Source organism: Didymella exigua, assembly GCF_010094145.1.
Source record: "Didymella exigua CBS 183.55 unplaced genomic scaffold M421scaffold_23, whole genome shotgun sequence".
Taxonomy (NCBI): Eukaryota; Fungi; Ascomycota; class Dothideomycetes; order Pleosporales; family Didymellaceae; genus Didymella; species Didymella exigua.
The window spans coordinates 365,777-385,572 of NW_022984797.1; the positions used below are offsets into that span (position 1 = coordinate 365,777).

General features: G+C 57.5%; 6 protein-coding genes across 6 annotated transcripts; 2 read left to right on the forward strand and 4 right to left on the reverse strand.

Moving 5' to 3' along the window:
- Positions 1–64: 64 nt before the first annotated feature.
- M421DRAFT_102628 (sterol-binding-like protein) lies at positions 65–706 on the reverse strand (the record flags this gene model as incomplete). The annotated part of the gene is made up of 3 exons (XM_033586807.1): positions 65–127; positions 181–497; positions 691–706. 3 exons carry the CDS (start codon positions 704–706, stop codon positions 65–67), a joined length of 396 nt encoding a protein of 131 aa, XP_033446544.1.
- A 2,250-nt stretch (positions 707–2,956) lies between these two features.
- M421DRAFT_68202 (uncharacterized protein) lies at positions 2,957–4,132 on the reverse strand (the record flags this gene model as incomplete). The annotated part of the gene is made up of 1 exon (XM_033596488.1): positions 2,957–4,132. The coding sequence occupies one exon, from the start codon at positions 4,130–4,132 to the stop codon at positions 2,957–2,959; it is 1,176 nt and encodes a 391-aa protein (XP_033446545.1).
- Positions 4,133–4,469: 337 nt separating this feature from the next.
- On the reverse strand, positions 4,470–6,436 carry M421DRAFT_67963 (DUF1446-domain-containing protein; the record flags this gene model as incomplete). The annotated part of the gene is made up of 4 exons (XM_033596460.1): positions 4,470–4,938; positions 5,122–5,834; positions 5,880–6,152; positions 6,200–6,436. 4 exons carry the CDS (start codon positions 6,434–6,436, stop codon positions 4,470–4,472), a joined length of 1,692 nt encoding a protein of 563 aa, XP_033446546.1.
- Positions 6,437–6,998: 562 nt separating this feature from the next.
- On the forward strand, positions 6,999–8,850 carry M421DRAFT_68209 (CAIB/BAIF family enzyme; the record flags this gene model as incomplete). The annotated part of the gene is made up of 3 exons (XM_033596489.1): positions 6,999–7,312; positions 7,366–8,443; positions 8,491–8,850. The coding sequence occupies 3 exons, from the start codon at positions 6,999–7,001 to the stop codon at positions 8,848–8,850; spliced, it is 1,752 nt and encodes a 583-aa protein (XP_033446547.1).
- Positions 8,851–9,355: 505 nt separating this feature from the next.
- Positions 9,356–10,531, reverse strand: M421DRAFT_68007 (uncharacterized protein; the record flags this gene model as incomplete). The annotated part of the gene is made up of 2 exons (XM_033596467.1): positions 9,356–10,024; positions 10,076–10,531. 2 exons carry the CDS (start codon positions 10,529–10,531, stop codon positions 9,356–9,358), a joined length of 1,125 nt encoding a protein of 374 aa, XP_033446548.1.
- Positions 10,532–17,435: 6,904 nt separating this feature from the next.
- On the forward strand, positions 17,436–19,369 carry M421DRAFT_422987 (uncharacterized protein). The gene has a single exon (XM_033593326.1). The coding sequence runs from the start codon at positions 17,892–17,894 to the stop codon at positions 19,191–19,193; it is 1,302 nt and encodes a 433-aa protein (XP_033446549.1). The 5' UTR covers positions 17,436–17,891; the 3' UTR covers positions 19,194–19,369.
- The last annotated feature ends 427 nt before the right edge of the window (positions 19,370–19,796 follow it).

Genomic DNA, 19,796 nt, shown 5'->3' on the forward strand with positions numbered 1-19,796 from the left:
GGCCCTGATAGACAGTGTTGGGTTTTTGTTCATTGTTCGAAGCGCCAAGATGTAGCGGTGATATCTACAACTTGCTCTTCGGCGCCTGCGCCTGCGCGTTCTTAAGGATAGGATCCAGCTTAGTCGCCTACAGAGAACGTCAGCGCACTCTTCTCGTCCACGCAACCCATTCTCACTTACCTTCATGACGTCGCCCTTGACCTTCAGCTTCCCGCTCATGAACAGCTTCTGCGCGTTCGCCTTGCCCTCGACCAGTTTCTGGAATTCGGCGTCGTTCAGTACCAGCGTCACGTTCGCTTTCTTACCCTCGGGCGCGACGCCCCGGCCCACTGTGCCGCTCTCCTTTAGGTCAATGTGCCACGATTCTTCTTTGCCGTTGTTCTTGAGCGTGAAGCCGAAGATACCGTTTCCGGATTTGATGGCGGCTTTGCGGTCGGCGGGCGAGGCGGAGAGCGAGGCTTGGATTGCGTCGAAGGCGGCGGAGGAGGGAAAGTTGTCTGTGGGTGTTAGCTTTGGGTTCAGTCTGCGTGTTGCGCCTGTCTGGTGTTCTTCCGCGTGAGGGATGGTCACAAGCTGCATTGTCGCTCGACACTGCTTATGGAGGACAATAGAGCGGATACGTGCCGCCCAACATTGTGTACTGCCCCAACGTGCGTGATTTTGGAAATTTAGGTAACACGCAGTGCTTACCAAGCGCGAGAGACATGTTGGCGGTGTTGATGGCTAATATGCTGTTGGAGCGGTCGTGAAGCTATCGTGAAGAACGAACACAAGCTGCGGGGGAGAACAGATCAGGGCTTGGGGTACCTGGGGTATATGAACAGCTTTACAGCTCGGAGGCTTGTGACAATGATGATGTAGATCAAGTCCGGGGTTGACGCATGTGAACACAACCATTTGACGCTAAACCTATGCCGAGGCAGGATCTATGGCACGTGTGCATGACTTCATCTTGCTAGAACGAAGAAGGCAAGTGAAGTGATTGTAATATTGCTCAAGGATTGTACTATCGATAATGTTCAGTGTGGCAACATTTTTGGAAACTTGTGTTGTTGCAAGGCCTTCGATATGCAAGGTACGCTGGTTCGAGAGCGAAGATGACGTGGAGAAGCGCTAATATGCGTTCCTTCACGCCCAAGAAAGCGCGTCCAGCATCCTCGTTATCGAATCCTTCGCGCCCTGATTTAGCTCCATCTCACACTTCTTTAGCATCCGGATGCTCTACAGCTGATGAAGTACGATCTCAACCTCACGTTCGGCGAGATCTTCAACAGTGAACGTCCGGCCCTCCTGAAACAGCTGATTGCCGTTCAGCAATAGTTATAAAGCAAAACGGAAAGCATCTGAGTGGGCAGAGAACCTAAGTTTCATTGACATCTCGACCGTGCGCTACAGAGGCCAATGAACCTGGCCACCAGAGACCTTGATACTCCCCCTGACTGACCAACAAGACGATGACAGTGCATACGTCGCTGTGTCCTGGCGATGGACTGGCGGCAATGACCTGCCTCCATATGGCTGCGACAATCGAGAGACTTTTGGATACATGTTCCAGCGGCCGGGCAAAGAGCCACGCAAAAGCAAGTTCCCCAGTCACCACCTCGAACGCGCGATTCTATTCGCGCAAGCGAAAGGGATCGAAAAACTTTGGGTCAATATAGAGTGCATTTTCCAACGACCAAAAGACGGCGAAGAAGACAAAGCGCTAGAGGCTCAGATCATGGACGCAGTATACGGTAGAAGCGACCTTTCCTTAGGACTACTCACGACCGGGCTCATTCATCAGAATGTGACTACCACCTCGAGGCTCGCGTGTCTTCCTCGGAGGGATCTTTAGGAAAGCGCAAGCGTGATGATGAGGACCACAGACCCGAAGATGGATTCTAAGTCCCAGCGAGCTAGCGCCTGTCGACTAGACCATCTAACGCACCAGATAAGCATGATCGTTGCTTCGAGGATGTGATGGACAAGGGCTGTGCATTTCAGCACGGGTTTTACCAAGCGCTATCGTTCCTGCGCTCGTGGTGTCAGGTCTATCACGCCGCTGTTGGGGATACATAATCAGAGCAGCTTCGTGATGACCCGTGCGGTTCATTGACGTAAGTGTTCTATAGAGATTGAGAACGTTGCTGAGTACTCGCTAGGATAGAATTAGATAGAGTATGCACCATGTTAGAGCGATATACTGCTAATTGTAAGACTGTGTTGAAATAATCTAGATCTGGTATTAGAGGTCAATCTAGGTCAATACGGGAGGGCATTACTGCAAAGAACTAACTTCTCTTCTACGTCAGATTTTGAGGTAGATAATGTTAGATTGAACAAAATCCTGCAGATGCTTTGTGTCTAAGATACCTTAAAGCCGAAAGATACTTGTAACATGGCTTGCTATAAGCTGTAACGATGAACCTACGCGTAGACTATCCTAATGACGATTCTGGTTACTTCTTCTACAGACTACAGTTCTAGCCTTGAATTAAGCGTCTTTCTAGTTTCGTACGAGTAGAATAAATGAGAGATAGCAACAACTCTGATCACAGTCCCAAGTTGTCTTCTGCTCCGACAACTGGGCCAGTTGGCCAGTCAAAACTCCAGGCTCGCTTGGCGGCACTCTGTCGTCATGGATGCAGATGTATTATTGAGACTGCTACAATCGTCTCCCTCACAATAAGAAAAACTAGCGGGTTGGTTCGAAGTGTACATGGCCCTGGACTAATATTCGCTGCTCCTTGAGTACATCAGACTACAATGACGGCAATCAGTAGTCTATCGGCACATTAGCATACACCAAGCAATGGCGAAGATGAGACACAATCTAGGGATTGCTGAGTTGTGGAGGCAAGGAAGGGAGAGGGGCATGAGTAAAGTTTATTCTGTCACAATCAGCAATGCGTGCCTTTTTATCCGTGCATATGTTATATAACGTACCGCGCTGATAAATGAAATGTACCTGCATTTATGCTGGTCGGTAGAGCCACTGAGAAGGATGGAAGAAGACTTCGAAATCAACACCACCGAACACCCCAATGGCGGGGAACAAATCAAAATCGCCCCTCAAGCCTACGGTACCTCCCTCACTTCGCGCGTCTAGCTCTTCATTCCCATCCCAACATCCTTCCTTCTTTCCGTTTCTCGTGAAGAACACCTCAATGTCCATCAGCCTTCCTTGCTGCCCTGTCTCATAGCTTGGTGGGTTCTTTGGGATTGCGAATGTCATGCCAATGCCAACGGTGTCGCCCGGCGCGAAGGCGGTCGTGAAGTCAACACCACCCCAAGTATCATTGACATATCTTCGGCCGTCGTCGCCATGCACACCGAGGCCACCACGCTGCCAGCCAGGAAGTCGGAAAGTAGGGTACGGCGGTGCAATGAAACCAACTGCAATACCTGCATCTGCCTGCTCGAGAGAAAATCCGCCTCGACCAATACCAGTCACTCTGAGTTCGAAGTAGATCGTCTTCGGTTGTTGAGTGCACAGCGGTGTATCGACGAGAGCGGAATACATCGGCAGGTTCGTCAATATGCTGGAGTCGCGGCAGTTGGCTTTGGTGCGAACTTTCCAGTGCCCAGCTTGCGGCTGTGGCATGATGTCTCCGACAAGACTCGGCGCGCGCAAGAGAGCAAGCTGCGCGTTCTGGATAGCTGCATGAGTTGACGGCTCGATGTTGTACGGCGGCCAAAGAGGATTCGCATTACACCAGTTGTATGCTCGTTCGCCTTCGTCCGTAGTCGAGTTAGCCGTTGGTGAGCTCTCGTATCCGATCGATGGCGGCGGTGGTAGAAGCGCAGTGTCTGGAATCACTTGCCAGTTATGTCGCACTGGCGCTTCGTAGCTGGGTGGTGCTTCATCAGGGTAGTGTGCAGATGGTGGACCTGGTGGAGGCGCATAGGTCGAGTTTGCAGCATGTGCTGGAGGCGGCCCTGGAGGTGCATGGTACTCTGATTTTGACGAGGACTTACCGGGGGGTGGACCTGAGGGCGCCTGATACTTCTCTGTAGATGCGGTGTATTGTTGCGAAGATGAGTAATACGGGTTGTTAGGATGTAGTTGTTGTTGCGTGCGCCCCCCGGAAACATGCTGTTGAGCCCCATTATTCTCTCCCTTGACTTTCTCTTTCAACTTCTTGAACATGATGTTGGCCTGGAGTAACGAGTAAGACGGTGGTTTGGGAACGTATTGATCAGATTCACAAGCGTGGCGCGTTTCAGACAGAGCTTGATGAAGTAAACACGGAGCTCAGTTGAGGTTTTCTGGTTTCCCTATCAAGAGGCGAACAACTGTTGATGATGCTGACGACCTTCTGTGTAACCTGAAGATAGATAGGGCGCAGCAAGAGAATAAATGTGGCTGTGGCTGTGCCATGGTCGACAAATACGACTACGTCATGCCGGCTTGGCGACATCCCGCTTCCTCCCTTCTCGAGATTCCATCCCTTTCAAAACATCCGCATCACAAAGGAATAGCAATCTTACAGCCTGGAACCGCTCACCACACTCGTACCTGCTGTTTTCCTCCGCCCCTCCAAAAGCTTGACTGGCACGTCGACCTCAACATCTCTTAACCAATCACCCATCCCCTTCGCAAAAGCGTCGAGTCTACTGCTTCCACTTACGCCTCTACCCAGCACGCCATACACCACAAAGTGCACCGCCATGATGTTTGGGAACTCAACTCGCTCGATGTAAAACTTGTCGCTCCAACTCTCGCCAAACATCTCCTGAAGCTTTGAAATCGTGAGGTAGGTACGCAGCCAGTCCCATGACTCTGCGTACAGTGGTGACGAGGCAGGATAGGCTGAGGGAAGTTGAGTCGGGATAAAGAAGCCGATGTTCGCGTTGCCACCTTTATCGCCACTACGTGCAAGCGCGATGTCGCCCAGTCTCGCCCGTGTCGTCTGGCCGAAGGATGAAAGGTCAGCAGCGTTGCGAGTCTCGTAACTCTCACGCTTACTGAGCTGCTCGAAGCGCGGCGGCGGCGTAGTGGGCACGTTGGCAACCTCCACGTCCTTGGAAGATCCGCCAGGTTGTAGGATATTGATCGATGTCTTAAGTGACGATTGTGGGTAGATTGCTGGATAGTAGGAGATATACGGCTTCGGTATCGCTGTGCGGTGGTCTGACGTACTGTGGAAGCCAGAGTAGTGCTGCATCGCGAACTCACCCATGAGGCTGGCCAGTCCGAGGTTTACGTTGGCATTACTTGCCTCCGCGAAGATGCGTAGATATGTCGTCGACCTCAGCTGGCTCTTCGGATTTGGCTCAGGCACGCCGATGCGCTGGAACTCCAAGACATCGAACTTGTCCAGTATGCCAAGCCGCTTGAGCCCAAACTTGAGCATTCGTTCGTATAGCTCGAACTTCTCAGCTGTGGCGTAGCCAGCAGCATTGACGACGATCTCGCTCTGGTAGCCAGCGGCATAGAAGACGGCAAGTTTTGTTGTTGGAGGTGGAGGAGCGCCCTTGATGCCCCAGACACGGACTCGGTTCTTCCCTTCAGCCTTTACATGCACATCGTCCAGTATTGCCTTGACATCGCTGTTCAGGTAGACATTACCCTGCAACTCGTATAGAAACTGACACTTCACAGTGTCCTCTGTTACGAAGCCTTTCTTCGCATCATGCTTCGTGATGATGCAGGTACCATCTTTCTCTACCTCGGCGATACCAAACGTGATGTCGAACAGGTCTTCTAGTGAATACTCGTAGAAGCCCGCAAAGTTCGATCCAGTCACGTACCCACTGCACTCGATTAAATGACCGGCGATAAGAGCTCCAGCGAGCTCGTCATAGTCGGTGTCGTTCCAGCCATACCAGTACCACGCCGCTCCGATCACCTACATTCATCAGAACAGGTTCAGCTCGCCACTCGAATTACATACCGGACTGGCGTCTGCGACTCGACCTGCGATGATAATATCGGCTCCCTGCTCAAGACCCTTGACGATCTCGCGAGCACCAAGATACGCATTCGCGCTAACGATTGGCTTGTCACTCTTCTCAATAAGGTCCAGCGTATGCTCCGCGACCATGACCTCGCTGTTCTCGGAGTCCAGGTGTGGCGGTAGTCCCTTCTCGCGGATATCTTTCATCTCTTCGATCAGGTTATCACCAAGCACAAACGCAACTTTCAGGTCCAGTCCCTTGCCCGTGACCTGGCGGTGATTCAGCGACTACCTCCAGGCTCTGACATCAGACTCACCAGTTCTTGCACCTTCTCTGCCAAACCTCTGGGATTATGAGCACCTCCATTGATGACCACTTTGATCCTTTTCTCGGCCAAGAGATCAATGGTCTGCTCAATTCCCTCCCACGCTGTCTGCTCCCAGCCAGGATGAGTGCCGGCAGCATGAGCTTGCGCATTCTCAGCGATGTTGACTTCGGCGAGATAGTCGCCGGTGATGAAGTCGACATCCCCAAGTTCGGCTTGGTAGCGCATGTGGTACCCAGGATCAGCTGCAGAAGATCAGCAACAAAAGTGTAAGTGGAAAATCGCACAGACCTTTGTAGCCTGAGCAATTAGCTATGCGCACTGGACGGGCACCGCGTTGAGATGTCCATCGCGTGCTGTAATTCGCTTCGGACATGGCGACAGGTGATACAAAAGGTAAACGCTTCTCTATGTCTTGCAACTTGATGAAGTTGGTGAAATTCCTTTGGCAACAATGGAATGTGTAGCCAACTGTTATATTGCACAGCTTCCAGCGCCTTTGTACGAAAAGCAGCGCACGAGACCAATGCTGCAGTGCGGGGACGCTTCTGATTGGCCAGATGGCTGAGTCGCGCATCGTGACTCGACCTCGGATCGATTGTGATGACTACTGATACACGACATGTCGTCTAGGAACTTCACACAAAAGAAACCGAGGAACGCTTCTGGTAGCCTATGAATGCCGAAATGCATCCGGCGTGAATGGGGACGATATGGGAGACTTAAAAGCCGGCACTGTCTGCTCCAACTAGACTCCAAAACTTGAGAAATACTAAAGAAACCATCCGAGATGGCGACGAACAGCGTGACTGAAGGCTCGAATGGGGTCTCAAAGAGCTTGGAAAACTATTCTATCCCCGACGAGACCCAAAAGGTCTTCAACGATGGCATCCTGAACAACCCCCTGGTCGCCTCCACGCTCCCAGACGGCATCGCTGAAGCAGCTGCAAAAGTCCGCTTCGAAGGAACTCACAAGCCCAGTATCCCGATAAACTGGCGTTTCGCAGAGAGCATCTCAGCCCTGAAAGGACTTGAAGCCGCCATGATCAACGTGCTGCTGTCACGAAAATATGGCGTCTCAGCCCAAGAAGCAGTGATTAACACGTTCGTCTCCGGCCCCCATGTTCTCCCGCCCTCTTCGTACTAATATAGCCCAGCGACCACGCGCAACTTTTCTTCATGTCCGCGCTGCTCAACACAATCGACCCCGCAGGCGAAGCCATATCCGTCTTCTCCTCGGACAAAAGCGCGTATAGCAAGTACTTCAAGGACACAGATGTGCACAACTCAGCCTCCAGCCATTACCGCACAAGCGCGACGAACATTTACCGCTGCGCAGACGGCCGCTACTTCCATCTCCACGGTAGCATGAACCCCGATCCGACGCAGGACAGCCTCAAACTACCGCACGACATGCCCTTCGCCACAGTAGAGGAGAGCTGGGAGCCCTACGCCGCCGCCGTCGGCAAGCTCCAGAGCAATGAGATGCAGACCCTCGCCAGCGACACCTTCAAGCAAGCCGGTACCATCTGCTGGACGGCCGACGAATTCCGCGCCAGCGAACACGGGAAAGCAAACGCCCACATCGGCCTCTACGACGTTCACTCTCTCGCCAATCCCACCCAGCCGCCATGCTGGTGGCCTGACGCGCCAGCCACGGGCCCCGCGCGGCCCCTCGCAGGCCTCAAGGTCCTCGACCTGACGCGCGTCATCGCCGCGCCGGCCATTACGCGCGGCCTCGCTGAGCTGGGCGCGAGCGTGCTGCGCATCACCGCGCCCCATCTCACGGACATGAGCATTCTGCACGCGGACCTGAACTGGGGGAAATGGAACGCGCATCTCGATTTCCGGGCCGAGGCCGACCGCGCAACGATGCGCGAGCTGGTGCGCGATGCGGATGTTGTCGTCACAGCGTATCGGCCGGGGGTGCTGGACAAGTATGGATTCAGCCCCGAGGCGCTTGTGGACCTGGTCAAGGACCGCGAGAGGGGCATCGTGGTGGTGCGGGAGAACTGCTACGGCTGGAATGGGCCGTGGCAGGGCCGCTCGGGGTGGCAGCAGATCAGCGATGCGTGCTGTGGGGTGAGCACCGAGTTTGGGCGGGCGATGGGGCACGACGAGCCCGTTACACCCGTGTTCCCGAACAGCGATTTCTGCACGGGGACGAGCGGGGTGGTCGGTGTGCTGAACGCGCTGCTGCGCCGCGGCGCCGAGGGTGGCAGCTGGAGGGTCGATGTGAGTAACCGCCACCATCGCTGTGTCGTGCCAGACTAACGACGCAGGTCGCACTGAATTACTACTCCCAGTGGCTCGTCAACAGCGTCGGTGTCTACCCGCAGGCTGTCTGGGAAGACGTCTGGCAGCGCAACGGCAAGCAGGTCTTCAGGCACTACCACAACATGGTGTACTTGCTGCCGCGGTTCCTGCAGATGCTGAAAGTGAACGCAGGCGACGTCGTCCTGCGGCCCGAGTTCTTCGAGACGCGGTACTCGGGCGCGATTGGCAAGGACGTGTCGTGTCCGAAGCCCATCATCCAGTTCCCGGGCGGAAAGGTCGAGTTGAAGTTCAACGTCGGCACGAGGGGGAATGGAGTCGACCAGCCGAAGTGGCCGGCGGATCTCATGACGGAGATTATCGTGTAGACTCCCCAAGCGAACAAGGCAATGCATCCAGCCCTCTCACAACACGTCAGCTTGCGATTGCTGTGCGGTTTAAACATACATGTCCGTGATCCACCACGCCTTCTCCTGCTCAATCTCCAGCCCCACGGTCCTGGACCCAACTACTCGGCCAAGGGAGCGTCTGATCAGTAGTGAGGTGATGTAGGTAGAATTGGAATTTCGCCAGGCCGTCGAGGGACGAGGTTGAGTCACGTCTCGCACTCTAACCATTTATTATACTCGGGACCTCTTGGTCGAACGTCGAAAGCTGTCAGCATTTTGATTAGCGAGAGAGGAAGGCATGAGGTGTGCACAGCTCACGTGCTAGCGCGAAACCGCGTTTTCACTAGCGCGTCGTGCCCGAACGGCTCCTTGTATTCACTTCCTAATTTTCCACGTAGAATCAACACGATGACAGCATCAACGTTAGCGAAGCCATCTCACGATTACAACAGCACTATGTCGAGCCAAAGCCTATTCGAGCCGTCTACTCCAAAATCATGCCCTCCCCATTCTCCAAATCCCTGAACCTCACATCCTCAAAATCCTCCCACACCTCCTCCCCACGCGCCTCCCCGCGCGCCGCACTCACCGCATCCCCAACCGTCCAGACAGTCCTTTTCAGAAACCAACTGATAAATCCCCCTCCCCTCTTAACCTCATCGTGCGTCGCAACCCAGTACCGCGCGCGCAGGAGGCGCTGCGCGAGCACCCCGTTCGTGCCGCCGAGATTGAGCTGCTGCGCGCCGCCGATGCGGACGTCGTGCAGCCCGTGCAGGAACGCGAGGACCTTCAGTTCGGGCTCGGCGGACGCGACGGGGGTCAGCGCCGCATGCGGGATGCCGTGGGGCGTGTATATGACGGCCTCTGCGGCGTCGGTGGAGGGCGCGGGGAGGGCTTCGTGGCCGTCGCTGTTTATGGAGAGTGAGGAGCGGGGCTTGCGCGGTGTGCTGGATAGGAAGGGGTGGGTTGCGAAGGTTATTAGAAGTGCGGAGTGGTAGTATAGTGAGTCTTTTTCGGCGGTTAGGCGGCTTATGCTGAGCCAGGATGGGAGGGGGGCGAGCGAGACGTCGCGCCAGTCGCTGCCGGTGGTGAAGGTGGGTGTTGTGGTTACGCTGCGGAAGTGCGACCAGGAGGAGATCAGCTTGGATGCTTCCTGGGCGTGTCAGCGCGTGGTGCGATTGAGGCGTGGGCGTGGGGGACGCACCGGTGTTGCGAAGACGGGCACGTCGCGGTGCACTTCGAGCAGCGTTTCCTTGTGGCAATGGTCTGTGAACTCGTGCGAGATGGCGACGGCGTCAATCAGCGTCTCGTCGTCTGCGCCGGCGCGCCGCTTGCTGCCCCTGCGCATTCCGCCAGCCAGCAGTTCGACCTGGCGCACCGTCTCCTCGACGTCGGCGATGCTCTGCACCGCGCTCGGGGTGGCGTGCCATTGCTGCGAGAACCACTTGGCGACGTCCGACTGCCCGCCGACGAACCACGGGTCGATCAGGATGTTGTAGTACACGCGGCTGCCATGCTTGACGGCGTTGGCCGGCCGCGGGATCTGCAGCAGCCAGGACGTGTCGGCGTTCAGGTGGTGGAGGAGCGGACGGCGCGTTGCGAGCGCTCGGACGACGGCGTCGCGGGTTTCGAGGTGGAGCTGTTCCGAGGGCTCGTCCATGGAGGCGACCGGTGTTGGCCTTCACCGCAGCGCAGTGACGCGTTTGTGTATAAAGTCATGGTGACAGGCGCTAGCGGGCGCGGGCGCGTGTACGACGCAGGGACCAGTGTCCAGTTTGGGACGTCACCGTGAAGAGCCCGGCACTATTTCGCCGCTGTATGATGGGATCGATTGCACGTGATGTTTGTGATTCTAGTGTTTTGAAGCACCGTGGCTTGCAGACACTGGGCTACTCGCGTCACACAACATCTGTACGACATGTTGGACGTTTGATTCGTCGTTCTCCAACTCTTCAACACAAGTCAGCCCCGTCTTCACCGCATGAAAATCCAGACTGAAATTCGAACCTTGTTCGCTGGTAGATTGACCTTGCTATATACTACACGAAGCACCCTACCTGCTGTTACCCTAGCCGCAGTCAAAGCTGCCCAGAACGCCACGCAATGCAATGCTACGACGAATCCCCAACATGATAAACAAACAAGCGCCAATTTTGGTGGGTACAAACAAGATCGTGGAGCCAGTCGGTCGTGTAGAAGCAGATCGTGTGTGTGAGCTGGTGCGTGAAGACGAGGAGAAGAATGGTAAGATCAGGGATCGGTCGGCGGACCACGGAGGTCGCCAGCGTACTGCGTCACCTAGGTCGATGGCATGGATTCGTTGTACTTCTTGGAGAGCGCCTCGGCGACTTCTGCACTCTTCACGGCGAAGTAGACAGGGGTCAGGCCCTTGTCCTTGCCCGGGCGCGTGGCCTGAACCATCTTGCGACTACCCCCAGCAACAGTCGATCGAAGCGCAGGCAGAATCTGGTAGTTCAGAGGCGTTGCGCCGCTGGGAATGCGAATCCGGACAAAGCACTTGCCACTGACCTTGTCCTTCAGGATCCAAAGAGGGCCACGCGCAAAGTTCTCCCACTTCTTGGTGCCGTCGCCTTGGTCCACTTGCTGCTTGGCCAGAGCAAGGTCGATGTGGAAGACGACATCAGTCGTCTCCTTCTCCTCGTCCGTCAGCTGCGACAGATCAACCTGCTCGTGCTTCTCGCCCTCCTCATCATCGGCGGCTGCTGAGTCCTTGTTCGCCTCAGTCTCAGCTGCTGGCGTGCCAGCGCGAGAAGAGAAGACTGACGACGGGGCTGAGCTAGGAGCCGAGGCGCCAAAGTTGGGCGGAAGCAATGAGCCGCCCGCGCCACCAAAGCTGAACAGGCTGCCGGATGGAGGTGGCTTCGCTGGAGTCGTGGAGAACTCGGCTGGCGAAGGTGTAGCCGGCTGGAACTGGAACGTTGGGCCATCCTTTTTCTTTTCGGTAGCTGGAGCACCGCCGAATTTGATCGGGCTACCGGCCTTGAACGTCTGGTCACCAGCGAAGGCGTTCTTAGGAGGCGCGGTGTTGGCGCCGGCGGCGTCGAAGTTGAAAAACGCAAATGGCTTGTTGGTAGGGGTCGAGGTCCCGTTGGTCTGACCAAAGATGGAGCCAGGCTTGTCGTTCTCCTTTTCAGATTCGCTGTCTGCATCGTCGGCCCTGGTCATGCGGGAGAGCAGGCTGCTCTTCTTGGGGACAGTGTCCTGCGTCTTGCTAGACGCGTCATCCGACTCAGTCTCCGAGTCGCCAAGCTTGCGCTTGGGCGATGTAGATCCTGTGAAGCCAACCACATGCGACTGGTCGTCGTGCTCCTCCTCGTCCTCATCGGTGTCGTCCTGGTGGGCCGACGAAGGACCTGAAGAGAGGTGACCAAACAGATTACCCGATGGGCTCGGTGCAGCAGGTGTGTCAAACACTGAGCGTGCACCAGATGTAGATGGCGCCGGGCTGGCAGGACGGAACAAGCTGGGTGTAGAGGCCCCGCTACTTGACTTTGCAAGACCGGCAAATAGGTTGGTGGAGGCAGCCGGCTTGGGCTCAGCGGCCTTCTTCGCAGTCTCTGGTGTCGGTGTAGTGGCGCCGGACGGGTTGGTAGAAGCCGGCAGACTGAAGCCGCTTGCAGATGCGACCTCCTCCTTCTCCTTCGCAAGACGCTCGGCCTCTTGCTGGTCATATCGTGCGCTCCACTCTTCCTCAGTCTCGTCGTCCGAGTCGTAGTCCTCGTCCTTGGCCTTCTTCTTGCGTTCAGCCGCGAGCTGCTCGTATGTCTTCGCGTTCTTGGCAAACGCGGCCATGAAGTCAGTGGGTCCAGCGCTCGAGCTGCCACCGAATGTCGGTGTGAAGCCACCTGACGAAGCAGCTTTGGGCGCGCCGAATGATGGAGTGAAGCCGGTAGACGCTGTGGACGTCTTTGGTGCGCCAAAGGAGGGAGTGAAGCCGGAGGATGTGGCTGCTGGTTTGGCAGCATTCGTACCGTTTGTGGCACTGAATGCCGGGGTGGACTGAGGAGCTGCCGAGCCGGTTGAAGCGCTGAAGGACGGGGTGAATCCAGAAGTGCTCGGCTTTAGCGCAGAGGGGCCAGCAGACGCGCTGAAGGAGGGGGTGAAGCCAGTGCTGGGCGCAGCGGCCTTTGGTGGCTCGGGCGTGCTCTTCTCGGGTGTCGCGCCCTTGCTGATGGCCTTTGAGAACAGGTTCGATGTCGCAGTTGCGGGAGGTGCAGCCTTGGGGGTCGTTGTGGAGGATGTCGACGACTTCGGTGTCGGCGTAGAGGGCTCGGTAGGACGTGAGCGCTTAGATGCTTCCTCCAAGGTCTCCTCGCTGACCTTGCGCTTGGTGGAAAGTGCCGACTCGAAGCCCGTAACGCCCTTTGCCATTGCTCGCTGCTTCTTTGCAGTGTCGATCTTGGTCTTGAGCGAGCGCGATTGATTGTGGTGCCATATTGACAGAGCTGACCAGTCGGCCAACGGAGAAACGTTGGTGATCATCTCACGGTACTTTAGGTTCATGTGTTGGAGTTGCGTGGCCAGTTGAATGATGTAGTTGGAGGTCTCGTCTGCGCTCTGTGGCGCAGCAAGCTCCTCAACAGCCCAGTCCTTTGGCACGTTGAGCTTGCCAATCTTGGGCAGCTGTGGTGCCGATGTGTCCAAGGCGGGTGCTACAGACTTCGCCGGGGTGGGTGATGCAGGTGGCTGCGCCTTTGGTGTGCCGAAAAGGCCTCCACCGCCGCTCGAAGAACCTGGAAGGCTTGCAAAGGGGTTGTGAATCTCCTTGGCGGGAGGCTGCTGAGCTGGTGTATCCTGCGTAGCTGGCGCCTCCGATGCTTTGGATGGTGTGGCTGGCTCCTGGCTGCTGGATGCACCGAACGTGAAGCCAGAGCTTGCTTTGGGCGGCGCCGTGAACATGCCGGCCTTTGCCTGCTCGTTCCCAGCCGTCTTCGCAGGCTGGGGTGTGCCGAAACCGCTGAACAAATTCGGCTTCGGTGCCTCGGGTGCCTGGAAGAAGGATGTGCTCGCAGGCTTCTCGCTCTCCTTTGGAGCGGTATCCTTGTTCTGTGATGCGCCGAACATGCTGCCAAAGTCCGGCGCTGGTGTGCTTGCCGGCTTGGGGAGTCCTCCAAAAGGATTGTGGCTCTTCGATGTCTCGGGTGCGGCGCTGCTGGCTGGTTCTGCGGGCTTTGCGCTGTTGAAGAAGCTCGGGGTCGCGGGCGCTGGCTCTTGCGCCTTGGGCGTCTCCTGAGTCTGGCCAAAGCTGAACTTTGGTGTGCTGTCGGCTGCCGCGTCTGCTGGCTTTGATGTCTCCTGTGTCTGCCCGAAGCTGAACTTTGGTGCCGAATCCTGCGCCTTGGGTGCTTCCTGTGTCTGCCCGAAGCTGAACTTTGGTGCCGAATCCTGCGCCTTGGGTGCTTCCTGTGTCTGTCCGAAACTGAACTTGGGCGTGCTAGACTCTGCAGGCTGTTGCAGGCCCGAGAAGAGGCTGCTGGCAGGCGCGGGAGCGGGTGTGCTGGCGCCTCCAAACATGTTGGTAGCTGGCACAGGGGTGGCAGGCTCCGCGGGCTTTGGTGTCGCTGCACCGCCAAAGGTGAAGGTGGGCGCGGCTGCAGCCGCAGGCGTGCTCTCGCTCTTTTGAGCATCTGATGTCGCGCCGAATCCACCAAACGCGGGTGCTGCCGCTGGAGTCGCATTGTTCTGCCCACCAAAGCTAAAGATACCCGTAGAGGCAGTCGCGGGGGTGCTGGCCGGGGCAGCAGAGCTGGTCGCGCCGAACTGGAAGCCGGACGTGCCGTTGCTGGCCGGGGCAGCGGGCGTCGCGCCGAACTGGAAAGCCGTGGTCGATGGAGTCGCGTTTCCTCCAAAGCTGAACGGCTGCGCGGCCGGGGCTGGCGTGCTTGGTGCGGCGGCTGCTGACGAGCTGGCATCCCCGAAGCTGAAGGCGGGTGTAGACGCGCCGTTTGTTGTGCCAAACATGCCGGGCGACGCTGATGCGCTGCTTGTGTTGTTCTGGAGTGCACCGAACGGGTTGCTCGCAGGCTGGCTGCCAAACACCGAGCCCGAGCCGCCGTTCTGTGCGCCGAAGGGGTTTGTTGTGGATGATGCGGGCGAAAAGGCAAAGCCAGCTCCAGACGGCTGGCTGCTGCTCTGGGTGCCGGCGCCGAAGGTGAACGAGTTGTTCGCGAACATGCCGTTGGCGTCGGACGATTGCGCAGGCGGCGGGAAGGTGCTCGTGGTGCTGCCGCCAAAAGCCCCTCCGCCAAACATGCCCCCAGAGGCGTTCGCGCCGTTGTCGCCTCCAACGGGCGTCGACGCACCAAAGCCGAAACTAGCTGTTGGCTGACCTGCACCAAAGTTCGCGCTCTGTGAGAGTCCCTGGGTCGCGTTAGCAAGAGCGCGTTGGTGGAGCAAATTCCGCGTTCGCACGGCCTTGCGGTGCGCGGGACTGTATTTGTCGACCATGGCGTCGGCGGCGGTGGTGGTGGATGCGATCGCGGTCGACGGCGAGTGGACGAGAAGGACTTACAGACGAGGCGCCGGCTGCGCGGCGGGGCTTTGCCGTCTTGATCCTGCGGGGCGACAGTCAGCGCGTGAAAGTGAAGGGCGCAGAAGATGCGCGGAGGCCCTCGAGTCACGGGGTGGATGAAGGGCACCTACTTGCGCGCGGCCAATTGAGCAGCCGTCGCCCGCTGAGGAATCTCGGCAGGCTCGTCACGCTCGTTGTACGGCTCCTCTGGGCGGCCCTGGCCGAAGAGGTTCGCGCGTTTGCCAGACATGGTTGCGCCGGGATTGGGTTGACGTGCGGCGCGCGGATGGTGATGGGTCTGCGATGGCAGGGAAATTGTTTTGACCTTCGGACGGTGTTAAGAGGAGGGTGCACCGTGCGGCGACGTCACGCTAGCCTCACAACCTCGCAGCGTCACAACCTTGCAGCGTCACAACCTCGCAGCCGCACACCCTCGCAGCCGCACACCCTCGCAGCGTCACAACCTAGAGCAGAGGCAGTCGACGCATTTGCCTAAGCCTACAGTCACTGCCTACAGCCACTGCCTACAGTCACTGCCTACAGTCACTGCTCTACTACAAAGTACTATTCCTGAACTCCGTAAACAAGTCTGGACCTGAGCATCTCCATATGCATATCCACATCAGCCGCCTCCACCCCGACTCTGGAGGCGTTCAACCACTCACTGAAGGTGTTGTCTCAAGAACCATGTTGTCGTCCAGGGAACGAAAGACTGCAGAATGAGACTCACAGACCTGACAGCCGACCGAGGTCTGGGCCATCATTCTTAGAGCCCATCGCCTATTGTCAAAAATGTCTCCAGAGTTGCATCTATTTTCGTGGTTGCGTGTTCGTGATGATCATGTCCAGGACATGCATCTTTCACCTTGATCTGCAAGTAGCATTCGCTCGAACCAGCCATCTGCCGCGGCGACAATCAAGATTTCACTCAATGAAGTAGTCCGGGCTTGTCTCAACGACGCGCTCGAGCGGTATAACGAAAGTAAAAGTAGCAGTGGCAACGTTCTGGGAGTGCGTGCTGGGGAATCGTCTTGGGAACCACCAGGCTCTTGCTGCTGTGAAGCAGCGTTCATGCTCCACCAACTCTGCTCACGAGGCTACGGCACCCAGATGGCAGTCACTGAACGGTCGACGTCAAAGAGCGTGAAGATGTGAAGATGTGAAGATGTGAAGATGTGAAGATGTGAAGATGTGAAGATGTGAAGATGTGAAGATGTCAAGATGTGAAGATGTAAAGATGTAAAGATGTAAAGATGTCAAGATGTGAAGATGTAAAGATGTCAAGATGTGAAGATGTGAAGATGTGAAAGATGTGAAGATGTGAAGATGTGAAAGATGTGAAAGATGTGAAAGATGTCAACACAGCGCCGGCCGGAGATGCAGGGTACCTGGGTCCCGGGTGCTGCATGCGAGTGATGATCCAGACGTCCGGCTTACCGTGGGCTGAGACGCGGGGGACCTCGAACCACGGCGAGCGTGCTCACGAAGACGACAGTCAGCTGCGAGCCATGAAACAACGACCCATCAGTCGACATGGCAACATCGGATGGAGCTCCGCACGGTGTCATTGCATGATTGCACTATTCTACCAGACCTGCGTGCACTGCGCAGCACACGCGCAGGGCCAGAGCAGCAAAGTCAGCTTTTCAGCAGTCGGTGAGCGCGGAGGCTAGGCAGATGGGTCGCGGCCTCGCGCTGCGGTTTGCAGGATGATCCGGCTGCGGGTGCCGCTGCAGCAACGCTGCCACCCACCTCGACGCCGAGACGCTGCCAATCACCTCGACGCCGAGACAACTGCGGTGCCACTGCTTGCGCGTTGGGGTCGCCTCTCTGCGGCGACCCCTCAGCACGACGGCGAATGGCGTGTGTGCGAGCAAGTGCAAACGCGAGCGACTCGAGACGCTCAAACAAAGCAGTAGTGCTCACCGTCGTTCGGTGGATACAGGCTCTGGTGGATCCGGCGCCGCGGCCAGGCGTCTGCGCGCTGCGATTCGACCGTGGGCGCATCTGGGGCTTATCGTTTCGACCATGGAGTCGCCGTCCTGCTAGTCTTCCCCACTGCAGTGACTGCACCGCACTTGGTGCTGCGGCACAGTCTCATATAAGCAGCAGCGCCTCTGCTTGCGTCTGCATTGATCTGTTGATCGGTTGATCGGTTGAGCCCGAGGTTCCCACGATCACGACGAGATTGATCGTCTCTGCGCATCTCCCCGGAGCACCTCTCCAGCGCACCGTGCCGCGCCCTGCTTCTTGGAACAACCCGGATAGTCCGGTAGCGACTGAACCAAGTGCCCAGCGACCCGCTTGACCAGTGCAGCCAGCGCAGGTCGTGGTTTCGTCACCGGTCCCATCTCCTCGCGGCCTCAATACCTGTCGACACGGCCGTTGCTTGGTGATAGATGCTCGTGCTACGTTCCCCTCCACCGCCCGGTCCTCTATTTACACCTGACATGCCCTGGTAACACGGCGAGTGTCCAGCACCACCACCATGGTCTCCTCCCGCGCTGCGCACCTGGGGCATGCGCGGCTGCACAAGCGCGGCCACTCGGCCTCGTCGTCGCTGGCGAGCCCGCTGAGCCCGCTGGGCCCGCTGAGCCCGGTTGTGGACGGCGGCGCATTCACGTTCAGTCGCTCAGAGACGCCCAAGACGACCATTGAGGAATGGACCGAATTGCCGCGCCAGACGCCGGCAAACACGTCCTCGCACCCACTCAACATCAAGCCGTACGTGCGGAAACTGTCGTCCAAGAACGCAAACTCGCTGGACCTCTCGCGCCCGGCGGCTGAGAACGAGAGCCTGGCAAGCCTCGGCATCGCCGCCGAGTACAGTGGACCGTACTCGCGCTCCATCTCAGACGTCCCTTTCAGCCCCGTCAGCGGCCGCCACCGACACACCCGCTCGACCTCGAACAACTCGCAGTTCTCGACGTCGTCGGCTGGGCTGACACGCCCGACGCCCATGCCGGCCATGCGTCCGACGCCGCAGCCCACCGCCTACCTGCCGCCCGCCTCCAGGTCGTCGCCATCGTCGGAACTCGGGGCAGAGCACGCGGGCGACGACATCATGTCCGACGAGGAGTTCCGGGTGCGACAGAACGCGTACGAGCCCGGGCGCCGCTCCGGCTCAATGTCCTCTGTCCCCGGCGCATCCCTGCGCATCCACACCAACAACTCCAGCACCCGGCTCGCCAACAACTACTCCCAGTCCACCATTTCCCTGACTTCACCCGTCGCCCAGGCGCGCTCCCGCGGCGACACGCTCAAGTCCATCGACACGACCACCTCGCCCAGCTCACGCACCTCGTTCGACCAGGGCCTGCGCTTCATCCGCGGGGGCCGCGACTCGCCCATCGACGCCGCATCGCGCGCAGCCTCGATCCGCGCCGCGCGCGCCAAGTTCGACGAGGAACAGCTCGCCAAGGAGCGGCGGTACGAAAAGGAACTCAGCAAGCAAGCGGAGCGGGACTCGCGCCGACAGGCCAAGAGACAAGAACACCAGCGCCGCAAGTCCGAGGCGACGGACCGCGCAGACTACAAGCGCAGCCGCAGCGTCTCCGACTCGGCGACCAACGAGAAACAGCCCCGTCCCAGCGTCGGCGGCAGGCAGTACTCGGACCACCGCGAGGCGCATGTCAACAGCCTGCCGAAGCACGTCAGCACTGTTGATCTGGAGAAGGTGGGCGTTACGCCTGAGGTTACGACCAAGCGCGCGGCGAAGGGGCGGTGGCTGAGCTTCGTCACCTGGTTCAAGACGCGACTGCTGAGGATGTCGAGGAAGGTGTCTACGTAGCTGCGCGTCGTCGGGGAGGATGTCGAGGGCGGTGTCGACGTAGCTGGGCAACGTACCTATTTGGGGTCGACCTGGATCCACTCCACCACCTTTGCCACGTCGACGTGCATCCATCATCATTATCACCATCGGGCATCTCCATCTCTCCACCAAAGCCCGGATCACCCTGACCGGGCTCGCTCCCTCACCACCCATCCACGGCGTAACGGCGGACGGCCTCATGATTTGATGTTTTTTTTTTTTTTCGTTGCCTTCTGACGGTGCTGCATCTTCGCGCGCGTGTTTTGCATATATACCTAGCATTCGCTTTCTGGCGCTTGGGTTGGGCTGGGCTGTTTGCCCCTGTTGGGATTCAGCGTCGAGTGGCTGTTTACATGTGGCTACGTCATCCATATCCATCCATATTCGTGTCCGTGTCCACGTCCATGTCTTTGCCTACGCACCTCGTCAAAGTGAAGCGTCTAGATAACAGCACGATTCATGTCAACACCATCTCGCACACCTTGTTGAAGTAAACTGTCTAATTAAGAACAGCACAGTTGATGTCAACACCATCTCGCACACCTTGTTGAAGTAAACCGTCTAATTAAGAACAGCACAATT